We start from the raw sequence: 19,334 nt of genomic DNA on the forward strand, positions 1-19,334 counted from the left end.
ATAAAGTTGTCATGACACAATGGCAGATAGTAACACCCTGGATTGTCAGACAACTTGGTCTTATGTGTATCGAGGCTTGGTATTTTCCGGCTCTTGTAGCTACTTTCTAAATAATGCTTGATAAAACATTTTTATAAGCCAGCAGTCAAAACCATTTTCATGTAATCCTTGGGCTTGACTGTCTGGGGGTGTTCTGAGTTGCCAAAGGGACTGGTAGGAAGAGTCCCCCACCCTCAATGGTTAATGTTTATAGTGCAACGTAAACTATTCTTTGCTCCAGATTGCCTGTGGTATCCTTGTAGAATGATTAATGTCAAGATGATAAAATGATGCAGTCTCTTGAATTTGATTCCAGCTGTTCGCGTCTTTGATATGATTTGTGAATGACATTTGTATTTTTCATTGGTGATTAGTTAATGCTGGGAAGGACAGCCAGATGATAGCTGTCTAGAATTCGAAAGCCAAAGATTTACTTGGCTGGAGAGCTGCTCAACAGAATACAGTTCCAACATTTACCACAAATTCATTTCGCATTTGTTATTAGAAGGTGCTTAGCATTCAGGAAAGCAATCGATAGTTTGCAGGATTTCTTAGATCATCTGATTATACAATGAGTGCAGAACTCTGGTAAACAGAGAAGTCTTCCATTCACATGATGCATTGCTCTTGTTCAGAACTCGAATGATTGCTTAAAAAAAATTAGCTTAGGTGCCCCCTCCCTGCTTTCCTCCTCACCCAGGTCCTGTATCATCTTACTCTTATATGGAGGACCTGTCAGCTGGGCATGAGGGCATAGAAGTCCTGGGACAGAAATGCCTGTGTTTAGCCAATGATGATAACAGTGGCCATGTTCTGAGCAGTTACTTTACACACCTTTTGTCTTCACATTAGTGCTTTGAAACCTAACGTCCGAGTATTGGTCCATTACCCAGGCGCCTGTTGCCTCTTGCTCTCAGCATCCTTGTGGCCTCGTGGCTTGTGATTCTCTGTGGGTGTTGACAGCACTAGTTTAACTTGGAGTTTCTTAATCTCAGCATGACTGACATTTCAGGGCCTTATCATTCTTTGTTTTGGGGGCTATTCTGTGTAGTGGCAGGTGCTAAAGTCACCTCGGCTGTATGGCAAGCCCCCGGTTGTGATAACCCCAGATGTCTCCAGTTACTACCGAATGTCCCCTGGAGAGCAAAATTGCCCCTCGTTGAGAGCCCCTCGTTATAATCGGCCTGCCCTGTGTAACATCTGAGCAGATGAAATTGGCCTTGGGGCTCAACCTAGATTTTCACTTCTTGTGTGAGATCTTCTAGTAATGAGTCTTTCTTCACTTCCAGAATTGTGATATGAACTGCAGCTGATTTATCACGAATTCTGACTTGTGGAGAATTAATTCGTAGGGAAACCCAGAGTTCTTGATAACCTTGGCAGTAATGGCTAATTCTGCATTCTAGGTCTAAATTGGTGTAAAGGAAGTTGAACATTTTTTGTAACAAAAACTCCTTCATGATATATTTTTTTAAATCTCTTAATCTATGGCCTCAGCCCATCTCTGTAGGCATTGAGTGTTAGGAGGTTGGGCCTAAAGGATCAAGCTGGGTACTCTTCTCCCGGAAAGATTTACAGCCTCAAAACCCTCAGGGAGGGTCATTATAACTTGGAATTAAATAGACGGCACAGAGTTTGTCTATCTAGGTGCTGAGGTAACACAGAGGTTAAGTAATTGCCTTGTAACTGGAAGGCTGCAAGTTCAAACCCTTAAACTGCTCAGATAGAGAGATGTGGTGGCAGTCAGCTTCATAAAGGTTAAAAAAAAAAAAGGTCAAACTCATTGCCAAGTTTCTGTGGCTGTAACCTTGAGCACAGACTCTTTTATCCTTCTCCCTCAGAGCAATGGACAGGATTTGAACTGATGACTTTCTGGTAAGCATTCCAACATTTAATCTACTATACCACCAGTACCGTAATAAAGATTACAACTTTGGAAACCCTATGGGGCAATTTTACTTTGTTCTGTAGGTTTGCTAGGAGTTGAAATAGACTGTCTAATCTTTGACTATCTATGTCTCTATGTGTCTGTCTATCATCTCCTCATCTCTATCTGGATTGATATCACTATAGTCTTGAGTTAAATAAACCACTATTTTCTATACATGTGGGATCATGGGTGTGGTTTTAATTATGGAACTCTGCGTGTGTGTGTGTGTGTGTGTGTGTGTGTGTGCGCGCGAGCGTGTGCGCGTGCGCATGTGCGCTCTTGCTTTGTTTTCAAAACTTTCCAAAATAAGCAAGCATCATTTTCCAGTTAGATAAATTAATGCCTAAAAAAATGGAGCTTTTAATACCTTTTTGGATTTCCAGCTGATATTTAGAGTTTCTTTGGACAACATGAGCCATGATTTTCTGGCCCGAATGCTAATGCAGTTGTAGTTTCAATGATAACATTTCTTAGGGAGAGTATGATTGGAGGATATTGGAAAATAATATCTGTGCCTTAATCGTGAACATGCAATTACGGCACCACCTTGAAACTTTGAAATACCATTGCCCGTTTTGAGTTATTTAATATTACCATTAAAGAACAGTGAGGGACAGAGTGGCAGTTGCTTTGAATTACATGCTATTTGGAATCGGCAATAGAGGAGGAACAAGGTTTTACTACACTTCAGATGTTTTCCAGTGATTGATTGTTGACATTGATGTCTGCATATGCTTCCCTGGCTTTCCAGACCGACACTTTGTCTTCTATTTATTCCTCATCAGGGAAGAGAGCACTGAAGAGTGCTAATCCAGTGGCAGAACATTTTGACCACTGACTACCCTGCATGGGCCATTTAGCTCTGGGTCCCCAGGCCACGGTGGAAAATGAGGCCCAAGGCCTGGAAGCCTCTTTATGACTCAAAAGACCCACGCCAAGCTCTTAGTTTTCCTGCTCAGCGAAAGCACTTGGCTCCAGCCTGTCATTAAAATGTGTTCATGGACCCAGCCCCTGGGTCTGGGAAACTGGCCCCCCTCCTGGTCATTAGAGAAGACTTCTAAGAACACAGCAGGGAGCCCTGGCCTTAGGCCCCTGGAAGCCAAGAGCGCTGCCTTCTGAATGGCAAAGCCTGCCAGCTCGCACATGGAGAAGTGGAAGAAGTGACGGAGTGCTGGCAGAAGCCAGCAGATGCACTGCATGCCCAAACGAGTAGCCAAAGACCATAATCCTGAAGTGGAAAAGCACATGAACTTCATGCAAACTCAACTGAACAGTCCGTTTGACCTTGTGAGAAAGGAAAATGATTGTGTGGCTGGTTTTGGATGAGCAGGACACAGGGGCCATAGTGCCTGCCTGCTTGTGTCCGAGGCCTGAGGAAACTCCCCTCTGAGTAACTGGGTCAGAAGGGTCACCCTGTGTCTCTGATTGGCGGCAGACCTGATGAAGCTTTGTAGGCCATCGTGGTGAATTTGGTGGGGTACTTCCTCTCTGAATACTTTCTGTAGATTTCCCTGATACAGGCAATCAGATTTCTTAACCAGAATTAGACTGTTAAGTCTCTTTTTGCACCAGGGAGGAAACGTTCTCAAGTAATTTTCTTTTGGATGAAATGGGAATAAACTGGTCTTGAGCTGGTTAAAAGGAAAGAATTAAAATAGTAATTCTATTCCCAGGTATGCTTTTCTCCCGTAGGAAACAGTGGTTTAAAGTTTATGGAGCAGGTTAATGAGTTGGGAGCTTTGCTTTTTGGCCCGTGTCCTAAAATAAGACTTTTAAACACACTTCAAAAATATACAGCACTTCTCATTAATGGCAAGTAAAGAATTAGGTCTTGAATCAGGATGTAAAGGCAGAATGATTCATGTAGGCATATGTTAGTAGAAATGAGATTTTTCAGAAATGAAATATTCCATTGATTAAATTATTCCTGGAACATGATGGACGTTTATTTTGCTTTTTCTTTGTGCTTGTTGGAATCCCTGTCACGGTTAGTGTGCCTCCTGTTACCCAAGAGGATGGAGGTTTGGGTGCACCCAGATGTATCCTCAAAGAAAGAGCTAGTGGCCTACTTCTTATGAATCAGCCCCCTAAAGTCTTAGGGCCAGAGTTCTACTCTGACGCGCTTGGGGTTGCCATGACTTGGAAGCAACCTGTCAGCCACAGATTAGTGGGTTGCATCATCTGAGCATTATATGGCCTTCAGTGGCATCCACTTCCTAAACAACTTGCCTCCGGAAACTCTATGAACTTTGATAAATGTCAGTAGTTGTAGGGGGACTTCCGGCCTTTTTTTATTTTTAGGGTTGCTATGAGTCATGCTCGATTCAAAGGCAATCAACAACAACAAGCCTGTGAGGCAATGGTGCCTTCGTGTTAGAATTATCATCCTCTATGCGAGAGACCTGGGTTTGATTCCTGACCACTGCCACTGCCTGTCTGTCCATGGAGGCTTCATGTTGCTGTGATATGGAACAGGTGTCAGTGGACCTTCCAGACAAAGATGGGCTAGGAAGAAAGGCCTGGTGATCTACTTCTGAAAAGCTGCCTGTGGAAACCCCATGGGTCACCGTAGTTCTGATTTGCACCGTGATTTCCATTGTGCATGGATCACTGTGGGTTGGGGCCCAACTTGAAGCAACTCACAAAAAATACTGACAACCATCCATAGTGCAGAGTCGAAGAAACCTGCTCCGGAGAAGGGGAGGGTTTGTGAAAAGACTGACCAATCGTGAGTGGGCATCAGAAGACGTTGTACACAGAACAAATGGAGTGAGAAAGGAGAAGTTGTTAAGTCAAATGTATACTGGCTTTGTTCTCCTACGTGTCCATGATGGTTAGGAGATTGTACTTGGCAATCTCATTAGACCTAAATATATAAGCAAACCACGTTTGCAGTATCCTACATAAATTGAAAATGAAAATGTGACACCGAGATGGTAATTAGTTAGAAAGAACAACTTCCTCGTATTTACTCAATTCACCCGGGAATTTTAACACCCCGTCATCGAATTTCCTTCCAGAGCTGTGAAGGTGTCAGGGTTTCAATCTCCATGAAGTGGAATTTCTGTTCAACCCAGAGCTTGGCCATGCTGCTTTTTGGGACCTTGTTTGATGACTGTGTCTGACGGTATTATGGAAAACTGCTCACATTTGTCTCCCGGATGCTGTCAGAAGCTGTGTTAATTTTTGTCGAGGCAGAGTTCTCCCTAAGGAGTTCCTGGTTTCAAGGGCAGAAACCTCAGGAAGAAAGAGCTGCTTTTGAAAGTCTGCCGCCCTGGGCCTGAGCAGTATCCCTGTAAAGTGGTCCTGGCTGACCCAAAGTGATGTGTTAGTCCAGAAAGCACGAGTTTGGCCTGGTTTCCTCTCAGAGAGGCCTGTGGTGTTTGTTGCCCCTGGATGTTTGTTTCCCAGACAATTGTACTCCCAATTTCTTGTTCAGAAAATACCAGCATTGCCCCATCACCACCAAACCTCCCCACTCTGAATCCCAATCCTCCCCCCCAAAAAGTCTTTGAAATTTTTAAAAATGCTTGAATTTCAGGTTCTAGAAAGCCCCCCACAGGGGAGCAGGCAGCCTTTTATTTATGACACCAAATAGGGCAGCACTTAATGAAAAGTGCCTGCCTGGTGAAACCAAGGGTTAGGCTCTACAGTCCGCTTGACCCTGGTGAACTCTGGGGTTGTGGGTTCATGCCCTGGCCTTTCTGCTTCCAGTCAATCATGGGAAGGTTTCAAAGACAGTCAGAGCAGCAGGCAGCCGTCTCCATTTCAGGATGTCCTAAGTGCCAGGGCTGAAACGTGAAAAGGGGGCAAGAAGCAACTGGTAACAGATGCTCCCACTGGGTACTTCCCCCCCCCTTGCTTTCTCTGAGCACACCATGTCCCCAGGGGCCTTGACAGAGCTCATCACTTCAGGCTGATAGTTGCTTATTTCTTCTTGCTGCTTCTGAATCCAGCCTGATGCCTGACAGACTCACAGGCCTGACATGGGAATTCGTCATCTCTATTATTTCTTTGGTGCTCCCCACAGATTCCCAAGGTCATTACTGTAGCTGTTAGATGCTGTGGCGTCAGTTCCAGTTCATAGCAACAGAGCCCAATGTTGTGTGATCCTGGGCCATCCTCACAGTCCTTGCTGGCTGTAGCCCATTGTTGGCATCACTATCAATCCATATTGTTGATGGTCTTTCTCCTTTTCCCCCCATTGATTCTCTACTAAGCATGATACTCTTATTTAGGGACTGGTAACATGTCCAAAGTATGTGAGACAAAGTCTCACCATCCTTGTTTTCAAGGACCAATCTAACTGCGCTCCTTCTGAGACTGAATTGTTGGTTCTTTTTTTTTTTTTTTAACGTTTCAGATTTGTTGGTTCTTTTAACAGTCCATGATATGTGCTATACAGATGACACAAACCTGCTTGCAGAAACTGAGGAGGAGCTGAAGCACGGGCTGCAGAAGGTCAAGGACTGTAGTCTTCAATATGATTAAAGCTCAACACCAAGGAGACAAAGATTCTCACCCCTGGGCCGACTGGCAGCACCATGATAGATGGAGAGGAGAGTGAGGTTGTTAATAGTTACAGCTTGCTCGGCTCCACCATCAACACTCTTGGCACCAGCAGTCAGGAAATCAAAAGACAAATTGCATTAGGTAAATCTGCTGTCAGGGACCTCTCCAGAGTGCTGAGAAGCAACGATGTCAGTCTAGAGAGTAAGGTGTGCCTGAGCCAGGCCATAGTCTTTGCTCAGACAGCTGGACAATGACTAAGGATGACAGAAGAATTGATGCTTTGAGTTGTGCTGGAGGAGAGTCTTGAACATAACATGGACTGCCAAGAAAACCCTCTTGGAGAGGGTGAAATCAAGTTTCTGCTTGGAGGCTAGGATTTTGAAGCTCTGTCTCACATACTTGGGGCACGTGACCAGGAAGGACTGATCCTTAGAGAAGGACATCATGCTTGGAAGGGTGAAGGGACAGCACGGGAGAGGAAGACCTCGGGGCCATAGGCATAGGCGTGTCAGAGTCAGTGGGACTGGCTCAGGACAGGGCAGGCGTCAGAGCTGCTGTACATAGGGGTCACTATGAGGCGAAGACAATTTGATGGCACATCACAGCAACAATGCTATAATTTAAATGCATTGATTCTTTTACCTTCCTTATTCATTGCCCAGTTTTGACATGTATATGAGGTGACTGGAAATACCATGACTTGGGTTAGGTGCACCTCAGTCCACCAAATGACATCTTTGGCATTGAACATTTTAAAGCAATCTTTTGTAGCAGATCTGCCCAATGCAATATGTCATTCGATTGCTTGCGGCTTCCATGGGCATTGATTGTGGATCCAAGTCAAATGAAATCTTTGACACCTTTAATCTTTTCTGTTCATCATTATATTGTTCATTTAATTACATGGGAGAAGTTTTTCCACATTAGGTCTACCAAAATCTATACAGGGAAATTCTATGTGGAAAGACTGGTTCCCTCCAGATTTTACAATGCCAGATTCTATTTTTTTCTACCAATTTTGTCCTCTCTCTTGCTGTCATTATTTTTAGGATGAAAGAAAATGGAAATAAAAGGAAAGAATGCTTTGTTAAAGGAGTAGGTAAAACAGAATATAACTTGTTAAGTGCCGCCGAGGTGTAGACAACTCATAGCGACCCTATGAATGAAAGACCTGAACAATAGTATAACTTTCATCGTTTCTCCAAGTTCATAGAGTTTCTGGAGGCAAGCCATTTCAGAAGTGGATGCCACTCCTGCTTCCAAGCATGTTTGAATGGGGAGCTCCACCAAACACTGTCCACCATGGGTAAACATTCTCACATTTGATACATCAGTGTCACAGTGTTTAGCATCACAGCAACGAGTTACCTCTGCAAAGCAAGTGGACAGAGAAATGCTATACCACTTAGAAGAATGTTTGACCAAAAACAATTAAAACCAGGCCTGGGGGTGGCAGATTAAAATCACCCACCTTTGGCTTGGTAGTATAACTTTCTATCCACCAGGCCCACAGAATTAAGTTGAATTTTAATAAAGTAAGAACTAAAGTGTTCAGAATATTTGTCTTTTTAAAATCTATTTGCCATTTATATTTTCAAAATTGCCTCATTGGCATTTATAGTCCACCATTCCACTGAAAGCTATGTAAGAGAATCATGGAGTTTTTTTGTATGTGATAAAGTAATGAAATGTGAATGAGTTTTTTCCTTTAAATGGAAAGGTGAATGACCCACATAGCCCTTTGTGGGAATCACTTTTGGGAGTTTTAATAACAACTTTCCCATGTTGAGTTAAAAGCCTGATGTTGCCTATTGGTTTAGAATTTTTGTTTTCTTGATGTTAAGATGTATTCCATATTGAAGGCTATGTTTGATCTTCCTAAGCAAGTGTACACATATGTTATTTTACTTGATGATATCTCAAATAATTCATGGGCTTTCTTCATTTCCCATCCTTTTTGTTTCTATTTCCCTCGCCCAGATCAGTGCTGAGGGCTCTATCTTGTTTCGCTGATTCTGTGTTCCATCTCTTCAGTTATGCCCATCTGTGTCTCGAAAACTCCTGAAATGTTGATCTTCGTATTCTTGATTTCCTTGTCTTGTTTTTCTATGGCTTTTACTATTTCATTGGTTTTATTTGCTTTGCTTTCATGGCTTTAAAAAAATTTCTATAGTCTTGCTTGTGGGTTCCTTCAAGTCTTCATATTTTTCTTCCATTCTGTGAAATCTCAACCATTGTTCTTCTGGATTCTTTGTTAGAGAATTCCATTAGTCTTTCCTCCTTTGGGAAATCCACTTTTTGTTTTGATATATATATATTTTTTTTTAGTTGAGTGACATCTTGTTTTGGGTTTTTGTGGGCTTTGATGCTGCAGTGATCCATTCTTAATGTGTGTTGTCAAAGTCTCTGGAGTATTTGGAGTACTTGTATAATTATCTTCTGTCATCGGTGCAGTGCTCTTCATTGAAGAAGGGGTGGTTTTGTAGTGTTTGGCCTCTAATACTGGGCAAGCGGGGTACACACTGAATCTTGCCCATTGTGTCATGGGGTCCATAAAGTGGTACAGGAAAGGGCTCACAGAAGGGGCTGGTGAATTAAATGCTGTTGCTTGATAAAAGGGGTCTTTCGATTTCTGCTTGCTGAGTCACAGAATTTCTGAACCCCTGCCTCTGGATCAGAGTCTCTCTGTCAAACAGTCTCGCTTCTCGTCAGTGATTCTTTGTGTTACTGCACCTTTTGGGGCTCAGGTGATCCGGTGAGAAGGAGCTGTGCTGGCAGCCTGACTCCACCTCTGCGCAGGAGTTCAAGGGCCATCTCCCCCCTGGGATCCCTGTCCTCAGAGAACCTGCAGCAGGGCCAGCTCGAAGTCACTTCCATCCTGAAGGCACACAACAACCACACTTTGCATTTACAGTTTTTGCCTCTGACCTGAGCTGTGTGCAGCTTACTCTGGACTAGTAAAGGGTGTGATTAGCTGGAAGGCGAGATGCTGAGGTGGGGTCGGTCTCACAGGCTGGCCAGGCTGCTTGTTAGGCCGTGGGTGTGGCCTCAGCATCACCCACGGCATCTGCCCATGTCTGTGCGTTGGGGATTGGTGCACTACATACATAGCAGTCCCAGATGAAGTAGTGGATATAGATTTGTAGTAGGCAAGTGCTATTTGCATTGTGTGCAGTTCCCTACTCCTTATTGTATGCAACTCAGCTCTCCCTGAAGGCTGATTGGTTGGGGTTAGGACAAGGCACAGCAGCCCCAGGTGAAGTCTGTGGGCATAGCTTTAGTGCTAAGTGACTGGGTTTTTTGTGGTGGTTTTTTTCCCCTATTGTATGCAAATACCCAGCCCCTGTGGTTCTACTATGTCCTATAGGGCTCCTGTGATTTGGAATTGATTAAATGGCAATGGGTTTGGGGTATTTGTGAGTAGGACTGACTGAAGTAAAATTGATGGTGTTCAGTGGTTCTGCATGATCAGAGAAATAGTGAATAATGAATAGCAATGATCCTTGAAAGTAAATGATGGAGGCAAAACAATTGCTTTCAACCCCTTTCCACAACATCTATTTGAATGAAAGGATCTCCCAATAATCCTCGAGTGGCTGCATTTTAGGAACTCCATGACTACTTCTTTCTAAATCATATTCTCTGTGACCTTGGGGATTTAACAGAATTGATCTAATTTAAACTTGGAAAAAATAGTCACTAGATGAGAAGGGACTGAGCTGTGTCAGGGAGTGAGGTGATGGCGAGGGGATGCTAGGATTTTCTGGCTGTCCATTCACCAGTGTCATGTCATGGCTTGGCATAGCAGTCCAAGGGCCCAATCCAGCCCACTGCCTGGGTTTGTAAATAAAGTTTTATTAGAACATGGCCCATTGGTTTGTGTAGGATTTGTATTCTGTATTGCAGCTTTCACGGTACAGTGACAGAGGTGGTTACTACAGAGATCATATGACCCACAAAATAAAAAATATATCCCGTTTGACCTGTTTGAGAAAACGTTTGTTACCCTCTGATAGTAGTACTTCTGTCAGTCTTCATTGCACCTTCTAATCGCCTTAAACAAAAATGCCGATTGCTGGGCCGCAGTCTAGCCAGACTAGTTGCTGTACTTAATACTGTGCTGCATAGGGTTTTCTATAGCTGATTTTAAAAAAAGTGCTCGCTATGCCTTTCTTCTGAGGTGCTTTTAGATGGATTCATACATCCAACCACTCTTAGCAGCCGGGTGCTTAGCTTCTTCTATCACCTGGACCCTCTGGGCCATCCTCGATACCTCTTCTCCTTACACATTTTTCTTGAAGTGAAACCAGGAATCAAAATTCTCATGAAGGTTATTTCTAATCCCCAGGCAGATTATAGTCATGATGTGACATCATACTGCCTCTAAAGCACATTGTCATAACACATCACAGGCCAGCCTGAGAGGGTAACACGGGTGCTTGCTTGTGTCACAATCCCCAGAGCACTTGTTAGGACTGATTGCTGGGTCCTGCTCCTAGAGATTCTATCAGCAGTTGTGCTGTAGGGTCAGAAAACACGTCTTTTTAATGAGTTGCTGATGCTGCAGACCTGAGACCCCACTCTGCACAACACTGACTAGACTACAAGGACTATGGTACTATTAAGATGTCAGTGCTCTGAGTCTTGGGGTCAGGGAGGAGGGCATGCTTACAAACTGACAGTAGACCTCCAGGTCTCTGCTCCAGGCAGTGTTGTCCCCTCACTTCCAGTCTAGAATCAAGCTCCTTGTGGTTATTATTGCCCTGGTTCTTGGTCCCGACTTTTATATAGGTTCTTTTCCAGTGGTTTGAAAATCGTAGTACTGGTGGCACAGGGGTTGAACACTCACGTGCTAGACAGATGGTCACTAATTTGAACCCTCAAGCTGCTTCTAGGGAGAAAGATGTGTCAGTCAGCTTCTCTAAGGAGTTACAGCCTTGGAAGCCCTATTTTTCTTGTGAAAAATGCAGATTCAGATTCAAAGATCCAAGTTCACCCGGGGATCTTCTGAAAATGGGGATTCGGATTCAGTATATCTGGGGCAGAAGTGGGGCTTGTCAGGAGAAGGTGGAGCCGGAATGAACTGGTCCACAGCCCGGTTTTAAATGGAAAGCAGTGAGCATAACAGACAAACAGGTGCCGTAAAAGTCACCAAGGAGAAGAGCTAATAATGAAAACTGAAAAAAACGTAAGCATGGCAACCCACAATGATGGAAAGGCAACACAGGCAGAGAAAGCAGCCCTGGGACTTGAGTTCTAGAGGCTGCCTTTCTGCAGGGAGAGATGCTGCAGAAAGCAAACTGGCCTGTCATTTCTGAACCAAGCAGTAATTCTCACTCACACAGGCTTAGGTTCTTCAGCATGTTTCAGATTGGGGTTATTATTTTTATTTACCATGACTAGCTCATATAAACATTTCAGGAGGTGAAGAATTACTGCAGTGAAGGTTTTGGCAATGTCTGCTAGCTCTAGATACCAGCAACACCTTCTCTCCCTAGATACTAGCAACACCTTCATCTCTGGCAGTTGTGACAAACAATGCCTGCCTTCATTGCCACGTGTCCCCTGGGGGAACATCATCCCTGTTGAGAGCCACTGTTTTCAACGGCAGCTTTTCCCACCCGTATTATTTTCCATTCCACTTCCATAAGCATAGACCAACTCCCGGCACAGACTACCACAGTACCACCTAACTCTGGAAGCATGATGATCCACTTAGATTTCATTCTACTTGAATCATATGACCAGCCACTGTTAACTTTTGGATCCAAATTTCTTTATTTAGTTGAATACAACAGGAAGAGAGGTACCAGGTTTGAGTTCTATTCTGAGAATGGGCTACATCATTTGCAGGGCCCAGTGAAAAATCAAAATATGAGCCCCTTGTTCAAGAGTTAAAAATGTCAAGATGGCGTCAACAGCATTCAACCAAGCGCTGAGCCCTATGAGACTCCATTGGTCGCCCAAACATGATGCCAGCGCTGGCAGCTGGGCGTGTTGCTGCATCAACGCTGTTCAATCAGCCTCCTTGGCATGGCCATCTTTCTCCCCTTCACTGTTTCCTGTGAAGTGGAGGCCTCAAAAAAACCAAAAGATCCTGACGCAATCCACTTAGAGAGTACACACATTGGTACTTATAGAATATATTTTTTTAGACTTTCAAGAAACACAAAATCCACAAGGGAATCTTTTCTACATTGTTACAGAAATTAAAGTAAAACACTGTGGCCTTGCATCATATACATATTTTCCTGTAAATATGACAACCTGGAAATAATAACTGCTACTATCCACAATGTGTTAAGTTAGCAAAGAGTGAGCCTTCCACCACAAAATTATAACAAAATCTCTCTTCTCCTTATAAAAATAGGCAACCTATACGCTAAACGGCTTGCAGTGAAAATTTTGAGTAGTAACTTCTTTATATTGAAAAACATTATAATCACAGAAACACTGTCCTTGTAAATGCTTTAGGTAAACATCATAAGGCAAACTGTAGCATTTATTGGTACCTGGAGATCGAGAGTTGCAAAACTCAGAGGCTGAGTCTTAGACCCTTTTCTTTAGAACCTGTTAACATACAAAGTGCATTAAGATATTTGTTACCCAGCTATCCAAAACAGTATGTAAAAATTACTGAGACAACACTTTCTATGTCTTCAGGGAAGGCAAATACACAAATCCTTTATATCATTTAAAAAAAAACACCAAAAAACAAAACCAAAACAAACCCCAAACAAAACCAACCTACTGAGTTTACAGAGAATGATTATTCATAACTTTTCTCCATTGAGGTGTTCATTGTTCAGGTGTGAAATTATCTGAAGTAGCTAGCAAAATATCCATCTGGGTATAAATAATAGAGTAAATATATAGAATCTATTTGTTAAGGGCAGGAGTGTCTGCATGTGGAGAAGACAGAAGCCCGGTCCGCCCGGCGTGGGCTCCCACGACCTCCAGATTCACCATCACGTAGGCTTTGGCTGCATGCCACTGTGGTACTGAAACAAGTCTACTGAGTGATTTCAGTAAGACAACTGGTCAATTCCGTTAAATAGAAAACCACTATTTCCGCCATTGTGAGATACAATGCCCAAACCCAGCAGTCTGTTCAGTCAGAATGGGCTGAACCAGTAGCCCCTACAATTCTTTTCACAACTGAAACAATTTTGAAGTTTCAACCTTTCTTCCGGTTGAACCCAACACTTGATTCTCAATCTCAGGGCCACTTTGGAAAGCCTTCATTCATAAATCATTCCAAGGTTTTAGTTGAATCTATTTATTTTTTTAAATCCGATCTGAGACTTTATTAGTAGGTTCTGTTAAATTGTGTGTGATAACAGTGAGTTTTTTCTTCTCTTAAAACTCGATGATCAACTATACTAGGATAGTGAGGGACGTCTACATCTTCCAGGACATGTGGGATAAAAGTCTGTTTATAATAACTTTTGAGGCACGTGTACTAGTGAATAGTACTTTACACAACATCCCTTGTCATTATCAACTCATAAAGATTATGTGTTTTTTTGGGTGACTTCTATTTGGACATGTTAGTGGTGATCCATGCCCATGTGCTGACGTATTGGGGAGCAAAAACCAAGCCAAAAAGGGGGGGCTCCATTTGGAATGGAACAACTTTCTTTCCTCGGCTCCAGAGACAAAAGCAAAATCACTTGGGAAGGGCAGAACAGGGCAACTATTAAATGTAGTTAATTCATCTTACAAATCTAAAGGACAAAATATGAAGCAGAATCCTATTTCTCAAAGGAAAAAAAAAACAACCCACTCCAAAAACCAAAACCAAGTCAGTCTGAATTTCGGAATCAGTTGGGTTCCAAGGGATTCTTTTCAATTGCCATCTCTTTCTTAGCATTCTCCCAGAAGCCTTAGGCAAAAAGCAGCCCAAGGTCTCAGAGCCTTTATTTCCTACATTATTCTACCAGCCATCAGAGGGAACTAAAATAAAAACGTAACCATGGCTAGTCTGTTGTCCAGTCACCTCCCTCTAGCCTCTTGCTCTGCATTCTAGTTGATCCATTCATCATGGGGGGCGGGGGCCTCACAGTAAAAACACTTCAGAGTCAACCAGAGCAAGAAAGCCTGCTTACTTCCCTTAACCAGTTGTCAAGTTGTGTGTCTGAAAAGAACGGGGCATCCTAGGGTTTTCAGCGGTTGTGACCTTTTGACAGTAGGTCACAAGGCCCTCTTGAGGCACCTGTGGGTGGCCTTGAACCTCCAGCGTTTTGGCTAGTGGTGGGGGTCTTAACCATTTGCACTACCCAGGAACTTCTATTTAGGAGACTTGATACCGATTTTGTTTTCAAAATCCTTGCATATGCTGGTATAATAGTGTGGAGGTGACACGACCTAGCATGAGATGGCTGTGGAATCTTAGAAGAAAATGAACAAACGCACAAAATTACAAAAGAGAACTTCTGTCTCCTTGAGCCCGTAGGCTGTGATGCCAAGGAAGTTGCAAAGAGCTGGTGAACTCGAGCAGATGGGCCTCTGAAGGTGCAAACCCACAGAATTCCTAAGAGTTGTCATCTGATTATGTTTCTTTTATAAATAATCTAGAAATTTTCCTGTAAATAAAAAAAAAGAGTTTGAAGAAATTATTAAAGCCTGCACTTAATACAAAACACAGGAAAGGAGGGAAGGTGCCCGTTTTCAGACACTGGAGCCAATTTGGGGACACTTTTTGGTGTGATTTTTGTCACGCTCTTGAAGCCCGTTCCTCCTGAGTCCCCTAAATGGTGAGCAGGCATGTTTTTCTGCCCCAGCCAGCAGCCCCACATGGCCCAGTGCTCACGGCAGCTGCTCTGTGCAGTCCAAGTGGTCAGGGATGGGAAGGCCAGTTATGATGGTCAAGCACTTGTTCCACACGGTGAAGGTCGGGCACACGGGCTGCGCAAAGGCGATGTCGAAGGTGTACAGGTGGATGGAGTTCAAAGCATCGTAAAAGGCGACGGAGCCGTTGTCGTAGTCCAGCAGGATGCCGACGCGCCTCAGATGCGGGGCAGGCTCGATGGGGACCTCCTTGCTGTTGTGTCTCACCACCCAATTATTGTTACAGCGGCACAGCGCCCACGAAGCCGAGTTCTTCCCAATCCACTCGTGCTTTGGCGCGGATTTGTAGGCCAGGCCGATGGCATACCTGCAAACACAAAAGCAGCCACAACGTTGGTGAGACTGGCCACCGCCACTTGATTCTCCTCAGGAGGCAGGAAAACGGGATCCCCTCTTGTCCCCGTTCCTTCGCGTTAAGTGAGTACCTGGTAACAACACTGACACATATGTTTCCCATCTTTTTCGCTCCCCAACCTAGAGTGGGTGGAGAAAGGTCACCACATTTCTCCACATTCCTGTTTGCAGTTCAAACACTGTAATAAAATGTCAACTATGTGGTGTGCTGCCTTTAAAAAAAGAAAAACTAAGAAAACTCCTGAAGACTTATACAATGAATTCTCTCCACTAGCACTGTCCGTTAGAATTTTCGAGAACAACTAAAATGTTCTTCACTGTCCATTATAGCAGTTAGGAGTCTTATATGGCTTAGTGAGTACTAGAGTATGGAAACTGATCAAACGTACAATCAAGGTGCACTAGCAGTACTTGACTGAAGTGGGAAATGGGGAGGAAGACTGATAGTCTGAAATCTTGGACTTGACAGAAATGAGGCTAGAGAGTTAATGAATTTTGTACAACCAAGGATTGATTTATTGCAAAGAATTTTTTTTAATAAAAAACATACGCACTGTGACTATGCGTGGGCCTCACCAGTGGACTACGTAAGAGTCAGACTGACTATGTATGAGGAGAGAGTCATTGGAGATGCTCAGAGTCAAAACTGGCCAGGGGCAGACTGAGGAACAGACCATCAATGACCAATGTGCAAGTTCAGCTGAGGCTGAGGAAAATGAAAACAAGTGCACCAGAATGAAAATCTGGCACAGATTTGAGGCACTGAACACTAACGATCCAAGACCAGATTATCTGTGGGATGACGCCAGGGATATCTTCCAGGAAGAAAGCAAAAGGTCATTCATTACATAGGAAGACAAGACTAAAACAGATGTCAGATGAGACTTTGGAAATTACACTAGAATGTTGAGAAGCCAAAACAAAGAGAAAAAATTGTAAAGAGTTGAACAGAAGATTTCAAAGGGCAGCTTGAGCATATAAAGTATTACGACAAAATGTGCAAAGAACTGGAGTTAGAAAAATAAGAGAACTTGTCTGGCATTTCCTAAGCAGAAAGAACTGAAAAAAAAAACACCCCAAAAAACCAAAAAAACAAAACCAAACAAACCTCAAGCCTTGAGTTGAAGGATCTATGAGCAAAATCTTGGATGATCTAGGAAGCATCAGATGAAGACAGAAGGGATACACAGTTACCGTACCAAAAAGAATTGGGCAACATGGAATCATTTCAGGATATAGTAATGATCAGGAACCAAGGGTCATAAAGAAATTTAAGTTACACTGAAAAGAAATCCCCAGGAATTGATGGAATACCAAGTGGTATATTTCACCAAACAGATGCAGTCCTGAATGTGCTCACCAGACTGTGCCAAAAAATCTGGAAGGCCTGGCCAACTACCTACCTGGAAGATATCCTTATTTTCATTCCCAAAAGTGATCCAACAGAATTGGAAATTAGTCAACAATAAAACAACAGCATTAACATCACATACAAGCAAAATCTTAAGATTATTAAAAAATTATTAAAAAACATATAGAACTGTACATAGAAACTCAGCCAGATTTCGAAGAGACCATGCCACCCAGGATGTCATTGCTGATGTCAGCTGGATCTTGGCAGAAAGCAGAGAGTCCCAGAAGAATGTCATTCTATGCTTTATTGACTATGCAAAGACATATGACTGTGTGGATCATAACAAATTATGGCTCACATTGAGAAGAATGGGAATCCTAGAATGCTTAAAATGTGCCTGTGTGAAACCTAGACCAAGAGGCTGTTGTCCAAACAGAGCAAGGGAATACTGTATGGTTTAAAATGAAGAAAGGTATGCAGTCAGAGATGTATCCTTTCTCCATACTTGTTCAATGTCAATGCCACATGACAACAGTGTGACTAAAGAAGTGAATGTTAAATTTTGTTTCATTTTCACAAAGTTAAATTAAACAGCACATGTGGTTTGTGGCTACCCTATTGGACAGTACATTCCTAGACAGTTTCCATTTCTCAGAGTCATTGCTGTTGAGGTGGTTTAGGCTTCTGTGGCTGTTACTCATAAGGGAGGTGATGGCCTGTCTTTCTCCCTGAGAGCTGCTAGCAGGCTTGAACTTCTAGAGAATTAGAGTCTTCGGGTTAACAGGACAACTCTCTGCAGATGGGGTCATCAGAGCCCCCTTTCCCCTGTGCTCCTCCTGAAATGTCTCAACTGATGTTGAGGTGTCTATCATAGGCCTCTAGTGAATCGATGTCATTTTCCATGGCTTGCTTGGAGAATAATTTGGGTGACTAGGGATACATTCCTTCTGGTCTCTCAGCCTCACTTTCTCCTCTATAACACAGGGCTAATGGTAGCATCCATCTCGGAGGCTTATTCTGAGAACTAACATAGAGAATGCAAATAAAACCCTGGTCTCAAGGCCTGATATGTAGTTTTCAGTAGGTGCTATTTTGTTATTACCCAAAGGCATATTAATATTGAACCCTAGGATGACTGAAAAGACCAGGAGCTTAAACCTGCCTCTATTATGCCTTCCCTCACTAGACACTGACGAATTCATCACTGCCAAAAGCCTTCTGATGATATTTCTTGCTACATTTTTTTTTAAATCTGATTCTCTTCTCAGATGTTTTGATTTGCGCAGATAACTTGGATATTCTGAATGTTCTCGAGCTGCTAAAAAGAAAGAAAGAAAGAAAAAAAGAAAGAATTCCCTCTACGGTACTCTAAGCTCCTTAATCACCATTTCCCCTGGAGGTATGGCTCCATAAGATTTGTAAGATTTCACAGTTATTAAGTTAAGCAAAACCCATCCGTTTCAATGAGGAGTGTAAAATTCAGAGCTGTGCTTTAATATGCTGTAGTGGAAAGCAGTCTAACTGGATACTGGCGGAAGGTACTCAATTCAATGCAAAGAGAAACCTTTCTTTGTGAGATGCTATTCTTTGTCATAAAATCACTTTAAAGGGTAGCATTTTGAAAAAGAAAATGAATACAAAGTACTATCATTGAATTAAAAAAAAGGATGGAGTTGGCAGTCCCTAAGCCCAGCATGCCAGCCTGTCTGTCATCAGCCCAGTGTCCTCCCTTCCCTCTCCTTACAACCAGGGTGGGGGAGCCTGGAACTCTTCTCTCAGAATCCTCTCCACTAGGAGCCCAGGTCAGGCAGGGTCAGCTACCATGAGGCCCTTGCACAATATCCAGAGGGTCTATGAGAAGGCAACTGAAAGCAGACGGCAGGTGAGCTCAGCTTTTGGAGAAGCCTGTCGATGTATCTCCTGGCTCCCGTAGTCCTTGGGGTACTTTGAGGCTGAGAAAAGGTTTTCATTTTGCCATTCTAAGCACCCCTCCCGCCAAGACACTCTCTGGGCCCTGGTAGATACCATTTCCATTCTCCCCTCAAAGAATTTGGAACCTACATTTGCATCACAAATAACCCCACAGGTCTGGCTTATTTCCTTCTTGCTGTAGCAAAGAATTTTCATTTTTCATGTAAAGAGCTTTGACGCTGAGTGCCCATTTGAACCTCACCTGAACCCTGTGGCAGGTATGACTGACTCCATTTAGCAAAAGAAACACACTCGCGGTTAATACAGTTAATGAGGAACCAAATCCAGAATCTTGCCCCTTCCGCACGACTGCTGACCCACTAA

At 43.2% G+C, this 19,334-nt stretch overlaps 1 protein-coding gene across 3 annotated transcripts in view; it reads right to left on the reverse strand.

Annotated features, from left to right (window-relative positions):
* Window positions 1-14,833: 14,833 nt before the first annotated feature.
* MID1 (midline 1 (Opitz/BBB syndrome)) overlaps window positions 14,834-19,334 on the reverse strand; it is a 232,517-nt gene continuing 228,016 nt past the window's right edge. For 2 of the 3 annotated variants that reach the window (XM_006892359.1, XM_006892360.1), the window contains exon 10: window positions 14,834-15,638. In XM_006892359.1, the coding sequence (XP_006892421.1) occupies window positions 15,290-15,638 (349 nt within the window). In that variant the 3' untranslated portion in view covers window positions 14,834-15,289. The remainder of the gene's footprint in view (window positions 15,639-19,334) is intronic. The other variant, XM_006892361.1, reaches the window with a different exon arrangement.

This window comes from Elephantulus edwardii, unplaced genomic scaffold (assembly GCF_000299155.1).
Source record: "Elephantulus edwardii isolate Elephantulus edwardi_28Jun2011 unplaced genomic scaffold, EleEdw1.0 scaffold00115, whole genome shotgun sequence".
Lineage (NCBI taxonomy): Eukaryota > Metazoa > Chordata > Mammalia > Macroscelidea > Macroscelididae > Elephantulus > Elephantulus edwardii.